This window comes from Schistocerca gregaria, chromosome 2 (assembly GCF_023897955.1).
Source record: "Schistocerca gregaria isolate iqSchGreg1 chromosome 2, iqSchGreg1.2, whole genome shotgun sequence".
NCBI classification, from domain to species: domain Eukaryota; kingdom Metazoa; phylum Arthropoda; class Insecta; order Orthoptera; family Acrididae; genus Schistocerca; species Schistocerca gregaria.
The window spans coordinates 491,800,519-491,827,275 of NC_064921.1; the positions used below are offsets into that span (position 1 = coordinate 491,800,519).

General features: G+C 39.8%; 1 protein-coding gene across 1 annotated transcript in view; it reads right to left on the reverse strand.

Annotated features, from left to right (window-relative positions):
• Positions 1 to 2,664: 2,664 nt before the first annotated feature.
• Positions 2,665 to 26,757, reverse strand: part of LOC126327996 (graves disease carrier protein-like) — a 184,168-nt gene continuing 160,075 nt past the window's right edge. Inside the window, exons 7-8 of the mRNA XM_049995936.1 lie at positions 15,907 to 16,085; positions 2,665 to 3,619 (exon numbers count right to left, since the gene is read on the reverse strand). Coding sequence (XP_049851893.1) covers positions 15,911 to 16,085 — 175 coding nt within the window. The 3' untranslated portion in view covers positions 2,665 to 3,619; positions 15,907 to 15,910. The remainder of the gene's footprint in view (positions 3,620 to 15,906; positions 16,086 to 26,757) is intronic.

The following is a 26,757-nucleotide window of genomic DNA, read 5'->3' on the forward strand; positions in this document are numbered from 1 at the left end:
AGATGGCTTGTGAGTGATCAGTGTAGGTCTTTGTCAAGGCATGCTGACACAGACTGTGTCCATGTCTGCACTAGTAGTGCTGCAGATCTCACAATAACCTAAAAAATCCAGCATGTTTTTCTGCCTCTTCTCACCATCAACATCTCACTTCCTTGCACCAATAATATTATAGCCACTGTCCTGGTTGAAGTTGTTCTCTCACATTCTGATTTATACTACTTCTTTAGTAATAGAATCCCAGTCTGTAGAAGTATGAGATATGTTTTAGTTTCATCAGACCTTATCCTGTGTTTCTGAAATTTAAATTTTTCCTGGTGTATAGACTGTTCGATGAAATTCCATGTGAAAAGCCAGATGTCAATAACAAGCCACCACAATATTTCAGTACAGACTCCTCTTACCATCTTCAGGCGTATACATTCCTCTGTTTATTTGTGAGACTGTGCTCAGAAACTGCTGATTTTTCACTTTCTCAATTTTTAAATCTGCCTTTGGTGTTCTCCAAGGATTTCATTTGTAATTTGATTCATTATTTATAGTCTAAAAATGTGATTTTTTTGTGCATAAGTCTAGACAGTTTCAAATTTTACAGTACTATCTGAAATTACACGCGCACACACACACACACACACACACACACACACACACAAATTATCTTAGTTTTCGATTCTAAAACCTAATGTGAAGGACGGCCCTTTAAGTAATGCATTAACGGTTATCACAAGCAGCCACTGAAAGCTACTTCTATAAACTATACTAACAACAAGTTATGACTGGTTCTCAGCTCTCACATTGATAATTATTGGAATTAGAGCTAAATTATTTTATATGGATATGGACTATGAGGAGAAAACCATCTACATTTAAAAAAAAAAAAAAAAAAAAAAAAAAAAAAAAAAAAAAAAAAAAAAAAAAACAACCGCCAGTGCTCTACCTCTTACAATACACAGCTGTTGATTCTGTATAACATTTCAATAATTGAGCGGGCTTCTGTGCTAGAATCAGTTAAGCTAAAGGTTCAGTGGATATGGTGCCATATCATGTTGTAAAGTAACTATAAGTTTACAGAACTAACATTTCAGCCATGGTTACAGTGGCCTCCTCCTGTATGAACTGATACAGTTCACTGTCCAGGGTCAGTTATATTTTGTCATTACATGTCTTCTGAGCAGGAAATGCCATCACAATTTTTAAAATCATTGACGTTATTGGTCTCCTGTGCCACAATGACTGGGAAAATTCATTGTAATTGATTTCATGTGATGGATAGAGTGGGGACCAGCACATTTGCATTTCTTGCAAGTTTTCCTTCAGTATATCAATATTTTATGTTCCCAGTTACTCCTTCAGTGACTTGAAATTTTCCTACACCAGCAAAACTTATTATGCACCAACACTGACTCACTCACATGTTTTTCAGTTGGAGTTACCATACATTTTTGGTCTACAGTTCTGTATTCTTTTCACACCAGATGACACCTCCCAGCAGATATAAGGATGTTAAACCAGTTTCATCATTAAAAAAAACAACTCTTTTTTTCTGGACATCTTGCAGCATGATTTCGACTATCTTCACTAACACATTCTTTTGTGGTGAAGGTTTGTGAGGTGACTGTGGCGGAAAACATTTATTTGCTCAGTGTTCCCTCTCCTGCTGCAGGAGAGATCCTCAAAGCCTGTGGGGATAACTGGTAAATGCTACAATGTTACATGGTTTAAAATTGCAAAAATAATCCACAATCTACACGCTCAGCTAACCTGCAGTGATTTTGAAAACACATCAACTACTGTGACTGACCTGTGCATAGAGCAAATATGTTTGACACCCTATCAGCTGTGCTTAGTTGATACAAGGTTTGATACTTGCTAAGGAGTAGTTCATGCACTAACAGTAGGATGATTTGCCTTGCCTGTCAAGATTGGGCAGTATAGTTCAACACTTTGAAATTCTTTACAAGATTCTCAACAATTTGGCTCTCTCTCTGAAGACAATTTCCCATCCAACTTGAAAAATACCATTATTACCAGAAGAATTACAGTTTTTAGTAAAATCATAATTGCTGTATCATCTTTAGCAGTATTTTTTGCAAATGTGGTGTCTGGTGATGAAGTACGCGAACTACCATGCTTCATATAATTTAATTTCTCTCATTGTGTTTCAGTTACTGTTGGGAAGTATTTATTGAATTTAGTGGTCAGTTACTTTAATGTTCACAACAGACTGAACAGTGTTTGATTTTCTAAATGTTTTTGTGAAGGATTTTGCATTACTGTTTGTGGTGCATTTTTGCTGTGATTTGAGCTGCTGGTAGTGCTTAGTGTTAATAAAGATCTCTTCTCCTGGCACATGAAACTTCAATTTCAGATGGTTACCTACTCTTCATCTGGGTTTCTACTGTAGTTATCCTTGACACATTGTAAAACTAGATCATAGTGGTTTAAAAAAAGTTATAGGAAACCACTGAATTTTTCATCTAATGTATGTCCTTTATAAACATCTTTGTATTGCTCGTCATGTAAATTGATTGTGACTAAGTAAGCTTTTATGATTCTGTGAAATCTTATTGTTCCCTTCTTACCTAACCTTACTGATGAGTACGATCTACTGGTGTCAATGGAAAAATAAATTTAAGAATCATTTAATAAAAAGCAAATAAACACCAGTATCTTCATACATAAAATATTATTCTTTCACCTTCTGAAAATAGATGTCACATACTCTAGTGTACAAAGGAAAAGTAACACATTTTACATAACATCCTTTGTAAAAATAAACACTTCAAAAATACATGACATTAAAATATAATTAAGTAATGGCCTTACATACATGGGAAGGAAATCATTTTCTGTAGCCTCCCATCCTTTCCCTTCACAAACAATCTTTGGTATACAAGTCATACAATTCACAGTACCATTTAAAACAAAGAACTATAACAGGAATAATACTGACATGATGAGTAGAGTGCCAAGGATTTCTGTAAATAGCTTGTTCTACTCCAATCATCAAACAAAAATTACAGTGTATGTCATGTCATTCATAGAGGCACTGCAGTATTGTAAGTTGGAGAAAATCTACTTTTCCTTTATCTCATGTACAGAACCGTACTGAAACAAGAAAGTATAAAAACTAATTATTCTATATTTAACTGAAGCTGCAGTATCCTATCACACTTAATAAAAGACACATTGTCTTTTTGTTCCAACCTTAAAAGTATTAGCACAAATGTAGCTCCCTGGGAGTAAATTGCGTAATTGTCATGATTAAAGGTAACTATGTACATGTGAAATCTATTACATCTTGACAATAAAAAACTGATTCACTGCCATAAGGAATTAAGGAATAGTGCTGTCTTTAATTTCTAATGAGAAATTCTGAAAACTTGCAGAAAATACTGCAATCAAAGCATTTTTTACCCCTTCTTTGCAGTCAAGTGTTGTTACCAAGAATTTACCACTATGCTCTCGCAACTATGTCAGATTTAAAGAATAAATAAGGAAACTGCTTGGACACTAAAATAATTTTAATAAATAATTATAGATTTGTATGGCATTAACCTCTATTAACCATCAAACAATATTTATGGAATGGACAACGTTCCCCACATCATCTCGAAAAATTCTGAAAAATAAAAGAATGTGTCAAATCAGAATCTAGTGCCAGTACATAATAAATTAGTGTGATGCTTGATTAAATTATATTAAGTATGAATATTGAGAGTCATATGACCAAATGAAATACAGAGAAATTAAAATAATGATTCAGTTATTTTTTTAATGTTTTTTTACATATTTTAATTTGTGCATAATGTAAGAGGGAAATAAGAAATATGATTGTCCTCTCATTTAGCTCTCTGACCAGTTATTTGAAAGACAACATGAAATAGACACTAACATCTGCAGAGTTTCCCATAATTGGAAAATTACCATACTCAGTATTTTAGTGTGAGGAACAATAAGCACTGACTACAATTTAACACCTGAGAATGTGCATTCCCAAAAGTGACAGTACTGAGATATAAATAGTTGGAGAGTATTTCATTTCTAACCAAATGAAATTAATGAGTGTCAGCTATGCTTGTGTAAATGTGTGTGTACTTCAAAAGAAGGTCTTTTGGGCAGAAGCTAAAATGTATAGTCATCTTTTTGTTGTGCCTGCTTGCAACTCAACAACTTTTCCTATTACTGTTTTTTTTTTTCCATCCTGCACTTTTCATTGATGACTATTAACACAATACATTTCTAAAAGTGTGTTGTTATTTAATCAGTGCTTCACACTTTAACTTTTAGGTAGTTGTCATAAATCTAACACAAGCTCAACATTGGGAAACCAGACACTACCTGTCACAAGCTAGGGTGAAGGGTGAGTGATACAGGTGTAACACCTCTTAAAGAAAAACCTTGGTCCACTGGGCAGTACCTTGTAATGATCACTTGTTAGGGTTACAGTTGAAGATAGTCACTGTTTTTCAGGTTGTAAGAGGACCATTCATTCAATTGTTGACAAAGCAGAAGAATTTTCTCAAAGCCACCAGACAGCATCTGTTTCCCAGGTTAAAGCGAGTTACCAACAGTGTCAGCTCCCTACGCTAAGGACTGCTGGTCCAGAAGCTAAAGGTGGCAGCCCCCCTCAGTCAGCAACCCTCTGGAAGAGCATCACCTCATGCTTTCAAGTCTTGACTGGGAAATAAATGGAGTGATATTGATGACTCAGCTATGGTAAAATATAATGCATAGAAAATGGAGAATATTGTAAATACTGTATCATCATGTGAAACATACTAGACATAGCTCATGAAGAATACGAGCTAGATAACATTGCTGAGAAGAGGAATTTCAGTACCAGCAACTTCAGAAACAAAAAGAATGTAAGAGGCTCAAATGAGACATAGAATTACTTACAGTTCAAGAGTTGAGTTGATCTCAGAAAACGAGCAAAAACTGGTGCTGTGATGATAGTATGGAAACGCTTCAGGTCAGCAGTCCATGTATACATTGGCTGAAGCAAAAAGATCATTCAGTTCAATTAAAATTATCATGAGGCTACACCACAGTGAATGATGCCTATGCTCATGCTGAATGGGAAAAATTACAAGTTGTATTGTGAGTTACAGAAGATCAGCACAGTAATGCAGGCCCCCTTGGGGAATAGACACGCAATAACAATTAATAGTTACAGTGTAATTGATTTCACTCTATCTAATCAACTCAGAATTATGAACACAATGTTCGAAAATAAAGTAAGCCACAAATATTCTGTGTAATAACAAAGTGGCTGATATGGTATTGGCTGCCAGAGTGTTTCACGGTCCTGAAATTAAATATAATCACTGACAAAGTTCCATACAAATAAGACTAAGATGACAGAAAAATAAGAACAAGAAACTGCCAATTAATGAAGAACTGTCTTCCCCGTAAGGCTTTTCAAACACCCCAATATAGTTTGGTTATATCAAAAAAGTCATGAAAAATCTCCTATAAAATGGAGCTCAAAGGAAGAATGTGAGGCCATCCAATACATTGTAAGAGAAGCTGTCACTCCGCTCCTTGGTAGAAAAGCAAAATGGCACAGGAAGAAAGGACTGAGAAAATAGGATAATGGTGCTCAAAAGGCTATAAAGGACAGATGAGAACCACATGTGAAATACTAGTCAGCAGGGGAGGAAGAATATATAACAGAATGTCATAGAAAAAAGAGCAATTGCTGGGGAAAAAGAAAGTGTGGAAAGAACAGAGTTGTGAAGAATTTGTGGCCCTTTTGAACATGATATTTACAGCTCCCAACCACACACAATTAAAATTACTAAGGCTGGAAAGGTGAGATAAAACAGAATGCGAGAGTGAACCCTGTCCCTTTACCTAAATGGTTACAATACTTTCAGAAACTAGGGCCTCAAACATCAGTTTCCTCACAGTCCAACTATCAGGGGAATAATCAAGAGAAACCATCTCTAAATATGTACCTAAAACAAGTATCAAATAAAATAAAAAAGGCCCCAGGAGAAGATTCAGTCAGTCTAAAGCTGTTTAATTATGCAAGCAAGACATTTATAGATAGACTGCTAAACTTCTTAAATACGATGTGGTCAGGAGATGATGTACGTGAGAGCTGTACTATGTCAGTTGCCATCCTCGGGGGAGGAAGAAAAAAAAACAACTACCAAGAAATAGGCCTGTTGAGCTCACCAATTAAAAATTTTGAAACTTTGCTAACACTGAAAATAAATTGTACAGACACTATAAACTCATCATAAGTGCATATGTGAGCACCAAAATGGCTTTTGAAAAGAAACTATGTTCCTTTCAAACTGCTAATTGAAAAATATAGATACTTTAACCTAGAAACACATATCACCTTCATCAACTTAAAAAAAAAATTCCAATAAAGTCAACAGAAACAAATTATTACATACTCTGGCAGACGATCGTGTTCCCTGGCAGGTTCTGGAGAACATTTACAAAATTTACACAACAAATCGATGAAACTAATAAATTCTAACAACAGTTTGGATGACTGACTCATCTGGCCTTGTAACATCAAACAGAATGGCCTTGCTGTGCTGGTACTGCATAAGGCTGAAAGTAAAAGGAAACTGCAGCTGCAATTTTTTCCAAGGGCATGCACCTCTACTGTATTGTTAAATGATGACCTCCTCTTGGGTAAAATATTGTGAAGGTAAAATAGCCCCCCATTCAGATCTCCAGATGGGGACTCTCAGGAGGATGTTGCCATCAGGAGAAACAAAACTGGCATTCTACAGATTGGAGCATAGAATGTTAGATCCCTTAATTGGGCAGATAGTTTAGAAAATTTAAAAGGGGAAATGGATTGTTTGAAGTTAGATATAGTGGGTAATAGTGATATTCAGTGGCAGGAGGAACAGGACCTCTGGCCAGGTGGATACAGAGTTACATACACAAAATCATACAGGAAAAATGCAGGAGTATGTTTAATAATCAATATGAAAATAGGATATGAACAGCATAGTGGGTGCATATCATATCCTATATAGACAAGCCCACATCTACCAACAGCAGTACAGTTTATAAAGCAACTTGCTCTACAGGTGATGAAGAGATTGAAGAAATGTATGATAAGATAAAAGAAATTATTCAAACAGTTGACAGAGATGAAAATTTAATTGTGGTGCAGACTGGAATTAAACTGTGGGAAAATGAACAGAAGTAAAAAATTGTAAGTGAATATGGAATGGAGAAAAGGAATGAAAGAGGAAGCTACATGGTAGAATTTTGTGCGGAGCATAATTTAATCATTGGTAACACTCTGTTTAATTGGTTTAAGAATCATGAAAGGAGGTTGTATACATGGAAAAGTCCTGGAGACACTGGAAGGTTTCAGATTGATTATATAATGATAACACAGAGATTTCAGAACGAGATTTTAAACGGTAAGACATTTCCAGCAGCAGATGTAGATTCAGATCACAATTTATTGGTTATGAACTGCAGATTAAAACTGGAGGATTGCAGAAAGGTTGGAAATTAAGGAGACAGAACCTGGATAAATTGAAAAAATGAGAGGTTGTCAAGATTTTCAGAGGGGGCATTGGGCAACAACTGGCTACAACAAGGGAAAATAATACAGTAGAAGACAAATAGGTAACTTTGAGAGATGAAATAATGGAGGCAGCAGAGAATCTGAAAGGTAAAAGACAACACCTAGTAGAAATACTTGAGTGTTACAGGACATTTTGAATTCTACTGGTGAAGGGAGAAAAAAATAAAGATGCAGCAAATGAAGCAGGCAAAAAGGAATACAAAGGTCTAAAAATTAAGATGGATAGGAAGTGTAAAATGGCTAAGCAGGAATGGTTATAGGACAAATAGAAGCACATTTGGCTAGGGGTACGATTGATACCACCAACAGGAAAATTAAAGAGGCATTTGGAGAAAAGGGAAGCAACTGTATGAATATAAAGAGCTCAGAAGGAAAGCCAATGCTAAGCAAAGAAGGGAAAACTGAAAGGTGGAAGGAGTCTATAGAGGGCGTGTATAAGGAAGATGAATTTGAAGGCAATATTACTGAAAGGGAAAAGGAATTAGATTAAGATGAGATGGGAGATATGATACTGCAAGAAGAATTTGATAGAGCACTGAAACACCTAAGTCAAAATAAGGCCCATGGAATGGACATTCTCTCAGAAATACTCCGCAATACAATCTTGACAGAAGTATTCTATCTGGCATGAAAGATGTATGAGACAGGCAAAATACCCTCAGATTTAAACAATAACATAATAATTCCATTTCCGAGGGAATCAGGTGCTGACAGGTGTGAATATTGCTGAACTATCAATCTAATAAGTCATAGCTGCAAAATACTAAAATGAATTCTTTGCAGAAGAGTGGAAAAATTAGTAGAATCTGACCTCAGGGAAGGTCAGTTTGGATTTTGAGGAAATGTAGAAATACAAGAGGCAATACTGACCCTACATATTCTCTTAGAAGATAGGTTAAGGAAAGTCAAACCTACAATTATAGCATTTGTAAACTTAGATAATGCTTTGAAATTCTGGAGGTAGCAGGGGTAAAATACAGGAAGCAAAAGGCTTGGTTGGTTCGTTTAAAGAGGGAGGGGGGGGGGGGGGGGGGGAGGGACCAGACTCCTAGGTCATCTGTCTCTTGTTCTGATTAAAATAATTCTACAAGGGTGGGAGTAAAACAAATGAGACATACAACACAATACTGGAAGAAAGGAAAAACCACAAGAATGTCAGAAGAGCAACAAACACTAAAATGGACAAAATTGGACAAGAAAATAACATATAGATGCGAGAGACAGATAGAAGAAAGTAAAACAAGAGAGCAGGTGACCATGGCTGGCTAATCACAAGAATAAAAAGAATAAGCCAGTCACTCTACGACACATTAAAACCTCCAGCCTGAAAACACTAAGGTGGGGAACACAGCGGGAAAAAGGACATGTGTTAAAACATATCAAACGATAAAACCGACACTCATGTATTAAATGTATAACTAAAATAAATGATGAGGTGTTGTCAGCTAAAATTAATGGCAACGAGTCCGGTAACTGAACATTCTGTCACATGGCAGCCAAAGAATGACAGCTCAAAAATATATGGGCCACTGTCAACCAGGCACTGCACTGACACAGGTGGGTCTTCACGGCACTGGAGATAGCCGTGGGTCACCCGAGCATGGCCAACACAGAGCCGACAGAGAACCACAGAGTCCCTGCAAGAGCCCCGCAGGAAGGACTTCCACGCATTCATAGTCTCCTTAATGGCAAGCAGTTTCTTCTGTGTACTGAGATTATGCCATTACATCTCCCGAAGCTGTGTAATAACGAATTCAGGTCATTTATGGCGATGCCGATCTCCAGAAGCAGTTTCAGTGTAGCCTGTTTGGCCAGCCTGTCAGCAACTTCATTGCCTGGGATACCAACGTGTCCTGGCAATCCAGACATACACCACTGAATGACTCAACCACTCCATGGCATAGATGGACTCCTGGATGGGCACTACCAAAGGATGGCAAGGGTAGAAGACCACTCAAGGAGTCAGGACAGAGAAGAAAGAAGAAAAGAGTCACCAGGACATGAGCAGATGTGTTCAAGAGCACAAGATATGGCCACCAGCTCTGCAGTGAAAACACTGCAGCCATCTGGCAAAGAGTGCGGTTCAACATGTCCTCTGTGAAGACAGGTCATGCCAACATGACCATCAGCCATTGAGCCCCCAGTGTAAACCACTTCAGAGCCCTGGGATACGGCAAGACTCAAAAGGAAGTGACAGCAGAGATACACATGGTTAATTGAGTCCTTAGAGCCATGCGAAAGGTCCAGGCCGATAGCCTAGGTTTACACCATGGAGGGGTATGTGAATGGAGCTCGAGTAGAGGTGGTAAGGGGAAGGGCTCGAGTTCCAATAGGAGGGGTCTTACGTGAACTGCAGTTTTAAGCCCTGACCTGGGCTTCCAATGCGGGAGATGATCAGCCGTGGGTGGGAAAGGAAGATGGTAATACGGATGCTCAGGAGAGCTACAAATGTGCGCAATGTAACTGGCCAGCAGTTGTGCACACCTAACCTGCAATGGAGGAACTCTGGCCACCACAAGCGTGCTGGTCACTGGACTTGTCCTAAAAGCTCCTGTCGCTAGGAGAACGCCAGAGTGGTGCACTGGGTTGACTAAATGCAATGCTGAGGGTGCTGTCTAACCATAAACCACACTTCCATAGTTAAGGCAGGATTGAACAAGAGTGCTGTAGATCTGCAACAGTGTAGAGTGACCTCCACCCAAGCTGGTGTTGTGCAGACAGCTGAGGGCATAGTGGTGCCGCCAGCACTTCCACTTAAGCTGATGATGGTGAGTAAGCCAAGTCAATCTGACATCAAAAACCAGTCCTAAGAATCGATACATTTCCACTACCATGAGTGGATCATCATTAAAGTAACATTCTGGTCCCAGATGAATGGTACGACGCTGACAGTAATGTGTCACACACAACTTCACGACTGGAAACTGTGAGCTAGAGCCCATAACTGTGCCTTGTGGATGGCTCCCTGTAGGTGCCGCTCAGCAACACCAGTACTGGAGCAGCAGTACGAAATGCAAAAGTCATCTGCACACACAGAAGGTGAGACTGACAGCCCCACAGCTGCTGCTAGACCATTAATGGCCACTAAAAATATACACACACTCAATACAGAGCCCTGTGGTACTCCATTCTCCTGGATATGTGGGAGATGGGAAAGGGGTAGGGGAGGAACCATGAGAGGTACCCATTTGCACACGGAAAGTATGAAGCGACAGTAAGTTTTGGATAAAAATCGGGAGTGGGCCCCGGTTACCCTACTAATATAAAGTGACAAGGATATGATGTCACCAGGTTGTGTCATATGCTTTCTGTAAATCAAAAAATTGGTAACCAGTAGTTGGTGCCTGGAAAATGCTGTTCAGATGGCAGACTCAAGGGATACAAGATTATCAGTGGTAGAGCAACTGTGGCGGAAACTGCCTAGGAATGGAGCCAGTAGGTCCTGTGACTCCAGGAGCCAACACAACCACCAACTTACCATATGTTCTGACTTACCATATGTTCTAAAAGCTTACAAACAATGTTGGTGAGGCTGATGGGCCAATAGCTATCTACATCAAGCAGGTTTTTACCGAGTTTGAGCACTGGAATGAAGATGCTCTCCTGCCATGGAAAGGTGCCATCACCTCATTTCTGGCTGAAGATGACGAGGAGATGTTGCTTGTAGTTGAATGAGAGATGTTTAATCATCTGACTGTTGATCTGACTGGGCTCAGGAGTTGTATTGGGCAATGTTCAAGGGCACTGAGGAGCTCCCACTCCATAAATGGGGTGTTACAGGGTTCACTGTGGCGTGTAGTGAATGAGAGGACTTTCTCCTCCATCTGCTGTTTGAGGATGTGAAAGGCTGGGGAGTAATTCTCTGATGCAGAGGCTTGAGCATAGTGCTCAGCAAAGTGCTCAGCAATCCCGTTTGCGTCAGTAGATAACACGCCGACGATGTTAATGCCAGGGACACCTGTTGGGGTCTGGTACCCAAAAACACGTCTGATCTCCATCCAGACTTGGGAAGGTGATGCATGGTACCCAATGGTGAAAACATACCTCTCGCAACATTCCTGTTTCTGTCTTTTTACAAGATGGCGAATGTGGGCATGGAGCCGTTTAAAAGCTATTAGGTGCTCTAGGGAAGGGTGTTGCTTATGTTGCTGTGGAGCCCACCTATGCTCTTTAATAGCCTCAGCGATTTCTGGAGATCACCAAGGTACTGTCTTTCACCAGGGGCACCCTAAGGAACAAGGGATCGAGTTTTCTGCCACAGAAACAATTGTTCTCGTGGCCCACTCAACTACCACATTGATGGTACCATGTGGGAGAGATTCAACAGTGACAGCAGAGGTGAAATCTTCCCAGTCTGCCTGTTTTTTAAAGCCCATGTCGATAGGCATCCATTAGCATGATGCAGGGGGAGTGACAGGAAGATGGGAAACTGGTCACTATGACACAAGTCATCATGGGCTCTCCAGTGGACAGATGGTAGAAGTTCTGGGCTGCAGAGGGATAAATCAGTGGCCAACTAAGTACCATGAGCTACACTGAAATGTGTGGCGGACCCAGTATTTAGGAGGCAGAGGTCGAGTTGTGACAGTAATTTTTTTTTATATCTCTCCCTTGGCCAGTAAGCAGGGTGCCACCCCATGGGCACTAAAGTCTCCCAAAAGTATGAAAGGTTTAGGGAGTTGATGAATCAGTGCAGCCAATACATTCAGTGGTACTGCACCAACTGGGGGAAGAAATATGTAGCAGACAGTTTGTTTCTGTATCATTATCCTGAAAGCCACAGCTTCAAGAGCAGTTTGAAGGGGCACAGGTTTACTACATTCCGAGTTCAGGACATATACAAAAACACCACCTGATACTCTATTATATTCCTTATGGTTCTTGCAATATCCGCTATACTTGCTGAGGGCGGGAACCAGGTTTCCTGCAGGGCAATCTAGAAAGCAGGTGTAAAGCTTAACAGCTGCTGTAGTTGAGCCAGGTGGTGGAAAAAACCACCACAATTCCACTGGTGGATGATGTTATCATGAGGCTGGGAAGACAAAGTGCTCAAGGAGTCATTTTACACCTCTGGGTCACCTCCTGCCACCGACTGAGTACCCGTTCAATCACTATCCATTGTGTCTGAGGGTCCAGTGAGATCTAGGGGGTGCCAGAATCTCCACCTCATCCACAGACACAAAGCTTGTAGGTAGCAGTGGTGTGGGTGCCAGCATGATGTCTGGGCTCTTGGGGGGTCTTCTTCTTTTTGGGTTTCTCTCACTGCTCCTTAGGTTTTTTCTGGCTCGGAGCGCTTGACTGATGAGGACCGTGAAGCCCTACAACCAGTTACCTGTGGGTTCTTCAGCCACTGGCGAGTGTCTGCTTTGGCACCGTTAAGAGCGTGGGAAGGGAGGGAATCAAGGGACCCCTTCCTAGCAAGAGAAGTCAAAGAAGAATGATGCTTTTCCAGCTGAGAAGTGGGGACTGATGTCCCCGATGGTTGTGGGGACATTGCTGCCAAGTTAGGTAGTGCGGGAGCAACAAGTAGAGAAGTGCCCCCCACCATCAAGGGGCAGGTGTAGTCTTACACCTCTGAGAGCCAGCTGGAATTGGCAGAATGGATGGGGCTGGAACAGTAGTTGATGTCATGCACATGGGATGGAGCATTTAATATTTCCTATTAGCCTCAGAGTAGGTCAGTCAGTCCAGGATCTTTAATTCCACGATTTTCTGTTCTTTTAGGAGAATCCTGCAGTCCAGTGAGCAAGGGGAATGTTGCTTGCTGCAGTTGACACAGATGGGAGGTGGGGCACGTGCAGTATTGGGTTGGGATGGACATCCACGATCTTAACAGGTGATGCTGGAAGTACAGTGGGAAGTCATAGGCCCGAACGTCCAGCACTTATAGCATCGCATCAGGGCAGGGATATGTGGCTTGACATCACAGCAGTACACCATCATCTTGACCTTCTTGGGTAATGTGTCACATTCGAAGGCCAAGATGAAGGCACTGGTGGCAACCTGATTATCCCTCAGACTCCGATAGACACGCCAGATGAAATGAATACCTCATCACTCTAAATCAGCGTGCAGCTCATCATCAGACTGCAAAAGAAGGTCCCGGTGGAATATAATACCATGGACCACATTTAAGCTCTTAGGGGGTGTGATGGAAACAGAAACATCCCCCAGCTTGTCAAGGGCGAGTAAAGCCCATGACTGGGCAGAGGATGCTGTTTTTGACAAAACTGACCCAGATCACATTTTGGACAATCCCTCCACCTCTCCAAACCTGTCCTCTAAATGCTCCACAAAAGCTGAGGGTTCATTGACATGAAGGATTCCCCATCCTCTCTCATACATACTACGTACCAGGGCGAATAAGATCTGCTGCAATACTTAGCCTGGTGTTCCTCTCACAGTGTGGGCCAGGGAGGGGAATGTTTAGGGGTTATACTTTTGTGCATTAAATTAAGCTGTTGAATGCTTAAGAGGCTACTGGTGTTTGACCACCAGCAAGTGATGGTGCAGTACACTTCATGGCATGTCATCTGCCCAGATGCCACCCATTCCGACCAGGAGCCCTCTCCATGTGCGCTACCCTGGCGCAGCAAAGGCCACCTGGCAGGATGGCTATTGCCAGGCGTCCTGATGCTCCAGGGTGACGGGCCTCTACTCCTTGGCATTCATGTGGAGTGAATGGCACAGGCATCGGCAGAGTGATCCCTGTGTAGTCAGGGGACTACAATCAACAGGGTACAAGGTGGCCCCACCACAACAGACTGGCTACCGTGTCAGATATGAGATGCAGAGAAGTCCATTGTCATCATTGGTGCACAAAACGACACTGCATAGGGGATGGAGGAAGTCCACCCAGGATGGTGTCCTCGCCCAAGAGATGAAGAATGAGAGGAACTGCAAAGCCATGATGATAAAGGATGCTGAATATCTCAATGCATGATGGACACAATGCACCATGTAAGGTGCCCTTCCCCAATTGGCCTGCTCTTCAGGAAAATTTGGAAAAATGGAGGTCAAACCCTACACGGGACCATTACATAAAGGCCAAAATGTATGTCTCTTACAACAGGAAGGAATACCTTGGGCCTATTTTAACCCCAGGACCTGCAGGGGGCACGCAAAAAGCTCTTTACAACTTGTACAGAAATCAGATGCCAATTATAAGAGTCAAGAGTGAAAGTGAAGCAGCGGTTGAGAAAGGAGTGAGACATGGTTGTAGTCTATCACTGATGTTATTCAAACTGTACACGGAGCAAGCAGTAAAGGGAACCAAAAAAACATTTGGTGCACGAATTACAGTTCAGGGAAAAGAATTAAAAATTGCCATAGGTTTGCCAATGACGTTTGTAATTCTGTCAGAGGTGGCAAAGGAGTGCAAGAGCAGTTGAATAGAATAGACAGCACCCTGAAAGGCAGATATAAAATGAACATTAACAAAAGCATAACAGGTATAATGGAATGTAATCAAATTAAAGCAGGTGATGCTGAGGAAATTAGATTAGGAATTGATACACTGAAAGTTGTGATAGTTTTGTTATCTCGGCAGCAAAATAACTGGTGATGATCAAAGTAGACTGGTGAGGGCAAGAAAAGCATTCTGAGGAGAGAAATTTGGTTAACATCAAATATAGATTTAAGTGTTTGGAAGTACTTTCTGAAGGCATTTGTGTGGAGTGTATTCATGTATGGAAGTGAAACCTGGACAATAAATAGTTTAGACAAGTAAAGAATGGAGCCTTTTGAAATGTGGTGCTCCAGAAAAATGATGAAGATTAGACTGTGTAATTAATGAGGAGGTACTGAAGAGAAGTGGAGTGACAATAAATTTGTGTCACAACTCGACTAAATGAAGGGATCAATTGAGAGAACATGTTCTGATACATCAGGGGATCACAAATTTAGTACTGGAGGGAAGTGTGCAGGTTAAAATCATAGAGAGAGATTGAGAGATGCATACAATAAACAGATTCAGAAGGATGTAAGTTTCAGTAGTTATCCAGAGATAAAGAGGCTTTCACAGGATATAATACCATGGAGAGCTGCATATAACCCACCTTTGAACTGAAGACCACAACAACAAAAATAGTGTTTAACAACACAAAAAACTGTGTGAATTGTCATAAGATTGACTGCTTCTTCTTCTTCTCCTCCCTAAATGTCCACGCAATAAAGTTTATCGGTATTAATATAAATTGTGATGGTCATTTTAAAACAGCTGGAAATGAAGTAAGACTTGTGCTCCTCACTCACAAATAATATCAATGTGTGTGTGTGTGTGTGTGTGTATGTGTGTGTGTGTGTGTGTGTGTGTGTAACACTTTACTCACCAGTTTACAATTTCAATCCAGTATCAAGCCCAAGTGTCTGTTTCATGAGCTCATATGTTGCGAACGATACAGCAACCATAGGTATGGCTCGCATATAGTTAATGCTCATGCCACGGTATAGGCCACGGAGTATACCGTTTTCTCGATATATGAGCAAAAGTGTCTTGCTCATGCCCATACTGCAAAATAATTACTTAGCATTAAAGCATGCTTGAGTTTTTGAGATACACAGTGATTAAAAGCAAAAAAATGACATTAATATTAATCCTCTGTGTTACTTGCTCTCACCACCCCACTTCTATTTTTTCCTCAGTTTTGATACACCCAAAAATTTTACTGCCCATTCATTTAAACTAGTTCTAGTCTGATGGACAGAAACCACCAATAAGTCTGCAATGCAATGTAATTACATCTATTCCTGTCAGTTTTACTGAGGACACACAAAGTTTTAGTCCTTCATGTTGTAGGGCAAGAGCAATACCTTCTCAATGCCATACTGCCCATGTTGTCTGTGTTCTCTCACCCACTGACTCTCTCTCATTCCCGAGTGTTTCTGTTCATATAATTATATATAGCTTCAATACCTAACTAATGTTTCACAAATACAATTTTTTCTGTAATTAACCTTGAGATATTGAACATGTTACCACTAAGTAGTCACAAATTGGATATCTAATGAATTAATACCAAAATTGTGTCCTTAAATTATTAACTTCAATGCCAATTCTGAAATGTCTGGCCTAGTCTCACAAATCATAAAAGTGGCACTTTGAGCTTTCAGAGCATCCAGTTTAGGAAAACATTTTTGTTTTTTCAAGACATTTTCTACATTAGCTGTAGCTTACAAGACTGTCAGTGCCCATTATTATTGAAACCATCTTATGGCATACTACAAAAACTGCAAAAATAAACAAGTCTGTGTACACAAATAAGAAATGACAACAGTTGTCACATATTCATTTGTCATTTATTTCATTATTTTCCCATAGCCCTGATTTCACTGGCAGCAGACTGATGAAATAAACATAAAGGAGTTAGTTGCTTACATTGGTGTGGGGCAAAAATCCTTTTACAGCAATTCAGAAAGTAAAAAATCTTTAAACACAGAGTAATTATATTATATGCTCTGGACCACTTGTTATATTTTCATTCTACTATTTCCAGTGATATTCTTACATACAGTATTAAATAGTTCTCATCATAAAGGAAAACTTGTTTTTTTCCATCTATTGTTCATCTACCTAAGTTAATAATATAAGTCCTTATGATGATATATCTCAATTAGCATAAAAAGCAACTACATTTCTAGCTATGTTTTACAGTTGCTGTTGGTGAGTAAATATATCCTTGACTACTTCATATTTGAATATTTTAACATTAACTGGTGTAAAACTTTTCATTTGTCACAAAAATGGCAGTGTATTTTAATATTTACATTATTACCAAGCACTGACAGAACCAGAAACCATATATTTACATAATTTAGAGGAAAGGTGTATCTGATTAACATGTTCCCAAGATGTTATCACTAAAACTGTGTGTCCCAAAACACCAGTTTCCCATAATTTCCATGCATCTCATTTTCTGAGATATTTTATTCTATCTTTCCGTTGATTGATTTTTCATCTGAGGAAATAAAGGTTTCATCACAGATCACAACATGTTTCAAATATTCCAATAGGCTGTGACTTGTCTTTTATAAATAAATGAGATTGTTTGTTACTGACACATTCCCTTGCTTCTGCTTGCAGACAGCATTTTGTGAACCACATGTGAGTGAACCGTATTCATGTTCAAAACAACACGTGTAATGCTGTGTACAAGCTAATGTAATGAACTTACTTGAAATTCAGTTTCACTGTTTCTCATAAATCTATTGTGAAGTTCTTATAAATGTGCTTGCTACTTCCATCAGTGGTGGCAGCAGATGCACAGCCCTACTAGAAATTTTCCATGCTTATGGAACCACAGGTAACACACCAAAACTTTTGATCTTTGTATTATTTCCCTAACATAGCCTTCTGTGATAATTTGTCAATAAACATAACCTTGATTTCTGAAGTAATAAGGAGAACCAACTGTTTGTACTCTTGTTGTTGTTGTTGTTGGTGGTGGTGGTGGTGGTGGTGGTGGTGGCGGCGGCGGTGGAGTTGGTTTGGCGAAGGGGACCAAACAGCATGGTCATCAGTCTGTTTGTACACTATTCAATAAATTAAATTTTCAAAGCCATGGGAGTATTCACAATGTCTCACCTTCTGCACTGATTACTTGATCAATAACAATAGTATGCAGTACTACCTATCACCTGAATGCCTTCTCTGGTAGCCATATAAAACATTCCCAGTGGTAGTCATCCTTCCTTACAAAACAATTTCAAGGAACACTTAAACCTACCACTAAATATTTCAACAGTGAGTGTAATAAGTATTCTCAGCAGAGATTAATTTCATGACAAGTAACAACAAAAGCCTGTGAGAATTCAAGTTTTCTTGGCATAACACATAACTTTGATATTTCAGGGTTTGCAGCTGCTGTAACTACCAATTTTGTGGGTGCACTACTTCATAATTTGCACATGAAGTTTGCACTTGATTTGGCCACTAGAGGCCATCCGGCCAGCTAATACAACAGCAGCTGCATGTGCAACCTGCTGGCTGTGCTAACTGTTGAACTAAGAATATATAGGCCAAGAGTACAAGACTCTTGCTGGCCACTTGTGTATTGTTAATTGTATTGTACTCTGTCTTTCATGTGTGTGTGCTGCTCAAAGAATAAATTACAGTGTTATATGGATAGAACAGTAGCCATGTATACAGGGCTTGGAATTTCAATATGGAGAACTGTCACATTAATGTGCTGCCTATGTTCAATGTCAATGTGCAATAACCACTCACGGCTTACAGGTGGCAGCACTAGCAGTGGAGGGCATATAAAGAATGCCTGGAGAATGTGGAAAACAGTACAGTTTATGGCTTAATGCAGAAATGGAACAATTTATATGATGTCCAAAACAGCAGGATCATTGACTTTCAGCCCAAGGTTGAAAGCATTTCCTATATGGAAACTTGGAAACTGTTCACATGCCACCATGGTTAAAGTATACTGTGCATGGCACAATGGCACTATCCAAAACCAAGGGCCATAGATGGCACAGGTGAATGATAGCTGTGGAGGCATTTATGGGTGAATAGATGCGAAACTGTTTAGCAACTGATTGGCCACATGAACCAAGAGACTACCAACAGAGTCTCCTCAATGACAGCTCAGCAAACATTGCTGCATATGGTCCTCTGCACCTGGTTCATGCACCCATGCTGACTTCCTTTCATTGGCAATGAAGGCCGGAAATTGCACATCAATACCACACTGGGACATTCACTGAGTGGTGAAAGGTGGTCTTTTCAGATGAATCACATTTTATGCTCCATCGGACAGATGGCAGTTGTGTGTGGCATGACAAATCTGGAGTATGGAGCATTATGGTCTGGGGAATGGTTATGTGGCATTCCCTTGGTTTGGGTTGGTTGGGTTGTTTGGGGGAAGAGACCAAACAGCGAGGTCATTGGTCTCATCAGATTAGGGTAGGATGGGGAAGGAAGTCAGCTGTGCCCTTTCAAGGGAACCATCCCAGCACTTACCTGGAGCGATTTAGGGAAACACGGAAAACCTAAATCAGGATGGCCGGACGCGGGATTGAACCGTCATCCTCCCGAATGCGAGTCCAGTGTACTACCACTGCGCCACCTCACTCGGTCATTCGCTTGGTGGTCTCATTATTCTGGGAGGCACAATGGATCAACCCAAGTATGCATCTATCCTTTGGTACCATGTTCACCACTGCATGCAATTCGTTTTTCAGTGGCAAGCTACCCGAGATTTAAACTCAATCAAGGGTCTATGGGACCACCTTTGTCGGGCTGCTCTCACCATGGATCCTCAACCAAGAAACCTACTGCAGTTGGCAGCAGCACTGGAGCAAGCATGGCTCCACATACCTGTCAGTACTTCCAGAATCTCGCTGATTCTTTCTGCACATCTTGCAGCAGCCTCCACTGTAAAAGGTGCTTATTCAGGCTTTGGGCAAGTGGTCTCATTAATGCGATTGGACAAGTATTTATTTACAACTTCTATAAAACACACTTGTTTCAAAGTTTTTTGTGCTTCAAAGTAGTCACCAGCATTGTGTATAACCCATTGCCAGTGATAAGGAAGTCATACGATACTCTTAGCAGTAGTTAGCATACTGGACTCGCATTTGGGAGGATGATGGTTCAGTCCTGCGTCTGGTGATCCTGATTTATAGTTTTTCCGTGATTTCCATAAATCCCTCCAGGCAAATGCTGGGGTGGTTCCTCTGAAAGGGAATGGCTGACTTCCTTCCCCATCCTTTCCTAATCCAAGAGATGACGACCTCGCTGTCTAGTCTTCTCCCCCAAAAAACAACCCAACAACAACCTTAGCAGTGTAAGTTGCATTTATAGTTCAATTGAAACAGTCTATTGCCTCATGGATCTATGTGACAAGTCTGAAGCAAAAGCCATGAAGGGCTTCCTTCAATTAAGAAATTAAGTTGAAGTCACAAGAGCTTAACTCCAGGGAGTTAAACACTTCTCAGCCTGTTCATATTTGGAACACAGCAAATGACCAGCGCAGAGAAAGAAGCAGTGCTACTTTCTATAGGATCCACCCATTACTTTGCAGGATGATGCTTGGTAGCATGTGGTACAAATTGTGGCTGATTTGTTTGCTTGGGAATGATGTACCACCCACCACTCTCTACAGACTTAAGCCCTCGGGACTTCAACTTAATTTCTAAACTGAAGAAAGTTTTCCGTGGCATTCATTTCAGAACTGTTACAGAGACTTCTCGGGCAATAGACCACTCTACTAACTATCAACACAACTAGTGCAGCTAAGGTTATCCTACAACTTCCACATCACTGGAAATGGGTTATAAACAATGCTGGTGATTACTCTGAATGACAGTAAAAGTTTGAAATATGTATCTATTTTGTATAACTTGTAAATAAATAGTTGCCACTGTTGAAGTTCCAGCCCTCATATATGTCACTCTTCCCTGTAATATTTCAACAGGTTCATTACCTGTCTTCCTAAGATATGTTGAGTGCAGTCTCAGTTGCTCAATGTTTCGATTCCAATAAAACCATCATCATGATAGTTTTTGCTTTTATAACAACAATTGTGTCCCAGCATCAACTTCTGTTGTGAGTGAGCTTCCAAGATATCTGCCATATCAGAGATACTACTGTTGTTGACATATAAGCAAATTGAGTGCTGATGCCAAACTTTTGGTTAAGCCACATCCTCTCTTAATTAAATTATTCAAACACACTATTACCTTCTCTTAGAGCCAAACTTGTGGGATGGTTTAATAAATGAGGTGCTACAGCTTGCAAATGCCAGATGGATCAAATTTGAGCTAAAAAAGCAACATGTGAATGGTTTTCAGTCAGCTTAGACATTATTGAATACCATGTCAGTCCAGTACAGAGAATATGTTAGAATCAGACTTGCAACAGAACACCATTGTCAGCAGCAGGGAATCATTACTGTTACAAATGGTGGCTAACAATCTCTCAAGTTTGGTTGGAGCTATTACTTGTTGCAAATGAACTATGTGCTCCGTATAACTGAGGAAGACACTTCGGAAGTTGGAGAAAATTGTAGTAAAAACTGATAATATCAGTTCTGCTGTAAACTCTGAAATGTGGAGACCATAATAGTAAAGTTCCCTCACTCCACTAATATGATCTCTGGGGATATTTGGCTGATTTGTATCTCTGCAAATGCTCATCTTTGTATTCTGCCCTCATACCAATGACTTAATATTGTTTTTATTTTATTTATTTATTTATTTTTGTCATGAGAGGATTATCTGACAGACTCCTAACATATCCTGGTCTTGCTTGCTAACCATCCTATTGTGCTCATGTGGAGCTCTTAGAAAATGTAACTTTCTTCCCATTATTATATTTTGTCCTTCTTCTTCTGTAGGTGCTAAATATTTCATCTGTTTTCCACAGTGTTTCATTTTTACTTATTTTATCTGAATTGGCCATTTGTCTTTTTTCTATGAATTTTTTTCATTTTTATGTCTGGCTCTATACAAGACGTATTTTTGCCTACTTTTAAGATCCTTCCAACTGATGAAATTGATCACTGTTTTCATTTATTTTCCCATTACCAGAGATATATTGATTGCAGCTTTCATTCACAACAAATAAATCCTCATCTGAATGCCATGTAATTGTATCAATATTGGCCCAGTCTTACATTCAAAATTTAAAAAGATATATTCCCTCATTAACTGAAGTGTTGATTGTATTTTTTATCTACATTACGTGAAGCACACCAGTCAAATGCTGCCACTGCATGATCATAACATGAATCATTAATTATTACAACAAAATGATAATTGGGGGTTAGGAAGTTTGTGGAATACTGTTTTTCCGTCATTGGCTCTTTCTGTAGTCAAACAGTAGTAAGTACACACGAGACTACTTTCAAAGGCTAAACCTAAATATTAAGAAACTTATTCAAGCCAAGTTAAATGGGGACAGCATCACAATAATGCAATCCTGACGAAGACTCTTTCAACAGTGGCTGAAAGATTGGTCTATATTACAATATGGCTGGATGGATAAAAATCTTTTCACCAACGGCAGCAGAACATACACATACATGAGAAGGAAACTTGCTACTCATCATATAGTGGCGATTCTGAGTCACAGATACGCACAACAACAAGACTCTCACAATTAAAGCTTCAAGCCATTAAGGCCTTCGTCAACATTAGACACACACACACACACACACACACACACACACACACACACACACACACACACACACAAACACAACTGCAGTCTCAGGAAATTGTAACTGTGGTTTCGGTTGCCTGAGACTGCAGTTGTTTGTGTGTGTGTGTGTGTGTGTGTGTGTGTGTGTGTGTGTGTGTGTGTGTGTTGACAAAGGCCTTAATGGCTGAAAGCTTTAATTGTGTGAGTCTTTTCGTTGTGCCTATTTGCAATTCAGCATCTCCGCTGTGTGATGAGTAGCAACTTTTCTTCTCATAATATTTTCACATTCCATCCTGGATTTTTCATTGTTTGACACCATAAAAGATGGTTGTAATTGGCCATCTTTTGGAGCCAGTGGTTCCTTCTTCAGACAGAAGGGTTGAAGGGGAAGGAAGAGGGGTGAAGGAAAAGGACTGGAGAGGTCTAGGAAAAATAGATAGAGTTTGGGAAAGTCATGCAGAACTGTGGGTCAGGGGAGACTTACCATATGGGATGAGAAGTAAATAATTTTGACCATAACTGATTGTTTTTGTTTTTATAATATGGCTGACATCACATACCCATGAAAGTTTTACTGAACGCAACAACAGTAACAAAGCCTATTTTGACATACTGGTATACCATAAATACAGTGCTGATTGAATGTTTCTAACCACAACATTTCAATAAAATTATGTTTTTAGCTTTGCTCATTCTTATAACAAGTGTCAAAATTAGGGAATGTGTCAGCATTAAGACAAGTACTTCCAAAGTACCCAGAATTGACAAACCCACTAGAGGTTAATTACTTCAAAACTTTTTCAAATCTCATGGTATTTGTCTAATAAAGTTTTAATTTTTATAACATGGTAATTTTAAATTGAAAAAGTAAATTTTTTACTGACTGTGTCAACGAAAATGACATTTATATTGTTAGAAAAAAGCTACAGAGCGTTAACACACTGTTTCTGTAGCAAAGTATAGCTTTTGAATATAATAGAGGGAAACATTCCACGTGGGAAAAATATATCTAAAAACAAAGATGATGTGACTTACCAAAGAAAAGTGCTGGCAGGTCGATAGACACACACAAACAAACACAAACATACACAAAAAATTCAAGCTTTTGCAACCATTTGTTGCTTCTTCAGGAAAGAGGGAAGGAGAGGGAAAGACGAAAGGATGTGGGTTTTAAGGGAAGGGTAAGGAGTCTCCCTTAAAACCCACATCCTTTCGTCTTTCCCTCTCCTTCCCTATTTCCTGAAGAAGCAACCGTTGGTTGCGAAAGCTTGAATTTTGTGTGTCTGTTTGTGTTTGTTTGTGTATCTATCGACCTGCCAGCGCTTTTGTTTGGTAAGTCACATCAACTTTGTTTTTAGATACATCTCTGTTTTTAGATATATAAAGTATAGCTTTTATTACTTATACTGCATGTAAGGGTCATGTAGATTACTAATAAGAATTTAAAGTAGCACAATGCAACTGGCCACTTCAACCTGAAATCATTTGGTGCAGAAATGCAACTAAACATTAACCCCTTGACAGCAGTAGACACACTAATGCAAAGTACCATACTTCTCCTTTGGTGCTGTGAATCTTTTAACATGCACCAATCTGCCTTTCCTATGGTACTGTAGAGGTAATATATTCATGCTACCTCCTCAACCCCAATGCACTGTGCTTATTGAGATGTTGCAGTCAGGTACATTTATGCTGTGAGTGTCTTAACATGGATAGCTGTACTTCTATCCTGTTTCACCAGTAGCTCTTCAAAGTTTAGGTGACTAAAATTGTAATATTTGTGGGCATTTAATGGTGGTGTCTCCTGTTGAGGTTTTAAGTTTATCCCTGTAGTGTTGAATTATCAAATTGGACACTAGAGTTTTGTTCTCTTCATTGTGCTGTTCCACAAAGTAAATTTCAGTTGTGCTAGTAAAATGACAATCATATTCATGCAAAAGGAAGAACCCAACAGACAGTAAAATTGACATTGAGATTTATTTTTCAATATCAGAAACTGTGACACTCATCTAAGAATTTCAGAGTAATAGTTCTGAACCTTATGCTTCAGTGGGTACAACATATTGCTCTATTTGTACAACAACTGATGTAGTTAATAGTTCTACAGAATCTGAAAAATCCAAAAAAGACTTGAATTCTTGGCACAGAATCATGCTTTACAACATATTTTAATCATAAAATAGTCATTTTAGTCCATTTACTCATGTATTTTAGGATTGACTTCAGTACAGAAGTGTCAAGAAAGAAATAGACACCTTTCATGATATTTCTAACACAAAACATGATGATATTTGTATTCAATGAAGCCAGTTGATTTTAGTGATACACCAAGGAGGATAAGGAAGAATTCATCAATTGTAGGTTGTCAAAGTGAAGAGAGGTAGAGACTGACATGCTTTATTGCTTCGTTGGTATTTCTCTTCTCTTGGTTTAGGCAAAAAGTTAACAACTGACCTATTCATCTACTTATGGACTTTTCAATTTTTAATTACATTATGTTCTGTGTTACTATGGAGAATGCTTCACATCAGTAAAATTATTCCATCATCAGAGGAAAATGTTCATTTGAAATTAGAAAGTGTTTGGGAAAGTTTACAAGGTATCCAATAGTGAATCTTATGCACATTAAAGGCTTTTCATTGACAAAAGCCTATTTTAGTTTAAAGAATATTACTCTTATTTCATCCACATAAAGTAGGCTTTTAAGCAGACAACTGATTTATTGGTTGGTTGGTTTGGGGTGTAAAGGGACCAAACTACAGGGTCATCAGTCCCTTTTTCCTGACACAAGCCAGGCTCAAGGTACAAAAACTTCCAAAGTATGTTTGAGAAAGTAAAAGGGAGAAAAAGTATGGGGAACGACACCTAAAAAGAAAACAAATGGAACAAACAAAAAAACAAGGAAAACATACACCACAAGGAAAAATAGAAAACGGTATTAAAACCATCGAGCAGATGGTATGGGCTGGGTTATCATAATAATAAGAGGATGAGTCAACCACTCTGCAACACATTAAAATGTCCACCCCAAAAACACAAGGTGAGATGAACACATGTAGGGAAAAGATGGCCACCAAGACAAACAAATGCAAAGAAACTGCAACAGAGTTAAAATGGAGGGAGGGTGGCAGCCTCAGAGAGAAGGCTAAATGCCCACTCTTAGATGGTATGATAAAAAAAAAAAAACCCTCACAAATAAAATGTAAAACTAAATCTGCTGTTGAGACATTGTCACCCGACACTGAAGGTAGGGTGCTGTGAAGGTTTAAAGGCTGCCACAGAGGGGCTAAAAGTGGGTGGTCCAGCAAGATGTGGATGACAGTCATATATGGGTCCTCACGATGGAGGAGGTAGCCATGCCTTAGCCACGTACGGCCAATATGGAGCTGGCAGAGAACCACAGAGTCACTGCAAGAGGCCCACATGGAGGACTTCCACACATTCGTAGTCTCCTTAATGGCAGGCAGTTTGTTGTACATACTGAGATTATGCCATTCTGTCTCCCAAAGCCAAAAAACCTTGTGGCACACTAATGATTGCAGGTCAGTTATGGGGATGCCAATCTCCACAAGCAGTTTCTGTGTAGCCTGTTTGGCCAGCCTGCTGGCAAGTTCATTGCCTGGGATTCTGACGTGGCCTAGGTTTCACACAAACACCACATATTGACTGGACCGTTCCAGGGCGTAGATAGTCTCCTGGATGGTCACTACCGAAGGATGGCAGGGGTAGAAATTGGTCAATACATCGTACGCTGCTCAAGAAGTCAGAACAGAGAAGAAACAACTCTCCAGGGCATGACTCAGTGCCCTCTTCGGCCTAGGTCTACACCATGGAGGTGTACATAAGCGACCTCAAGTATAGGTAGTAAAGTCAAGGACTCCACTTCAGACAGAAGAGATCGAACGTGAACCGCAATTGTAAGCCCTGACCTGGGCCTCCAATGTGGGAGATGAACTGCCATGGGTGGAAAAAGAAGACAGTAATTTGGAAGCTCAGGAGAACTACGAATGTGTGCAATGTAACTGCGAGC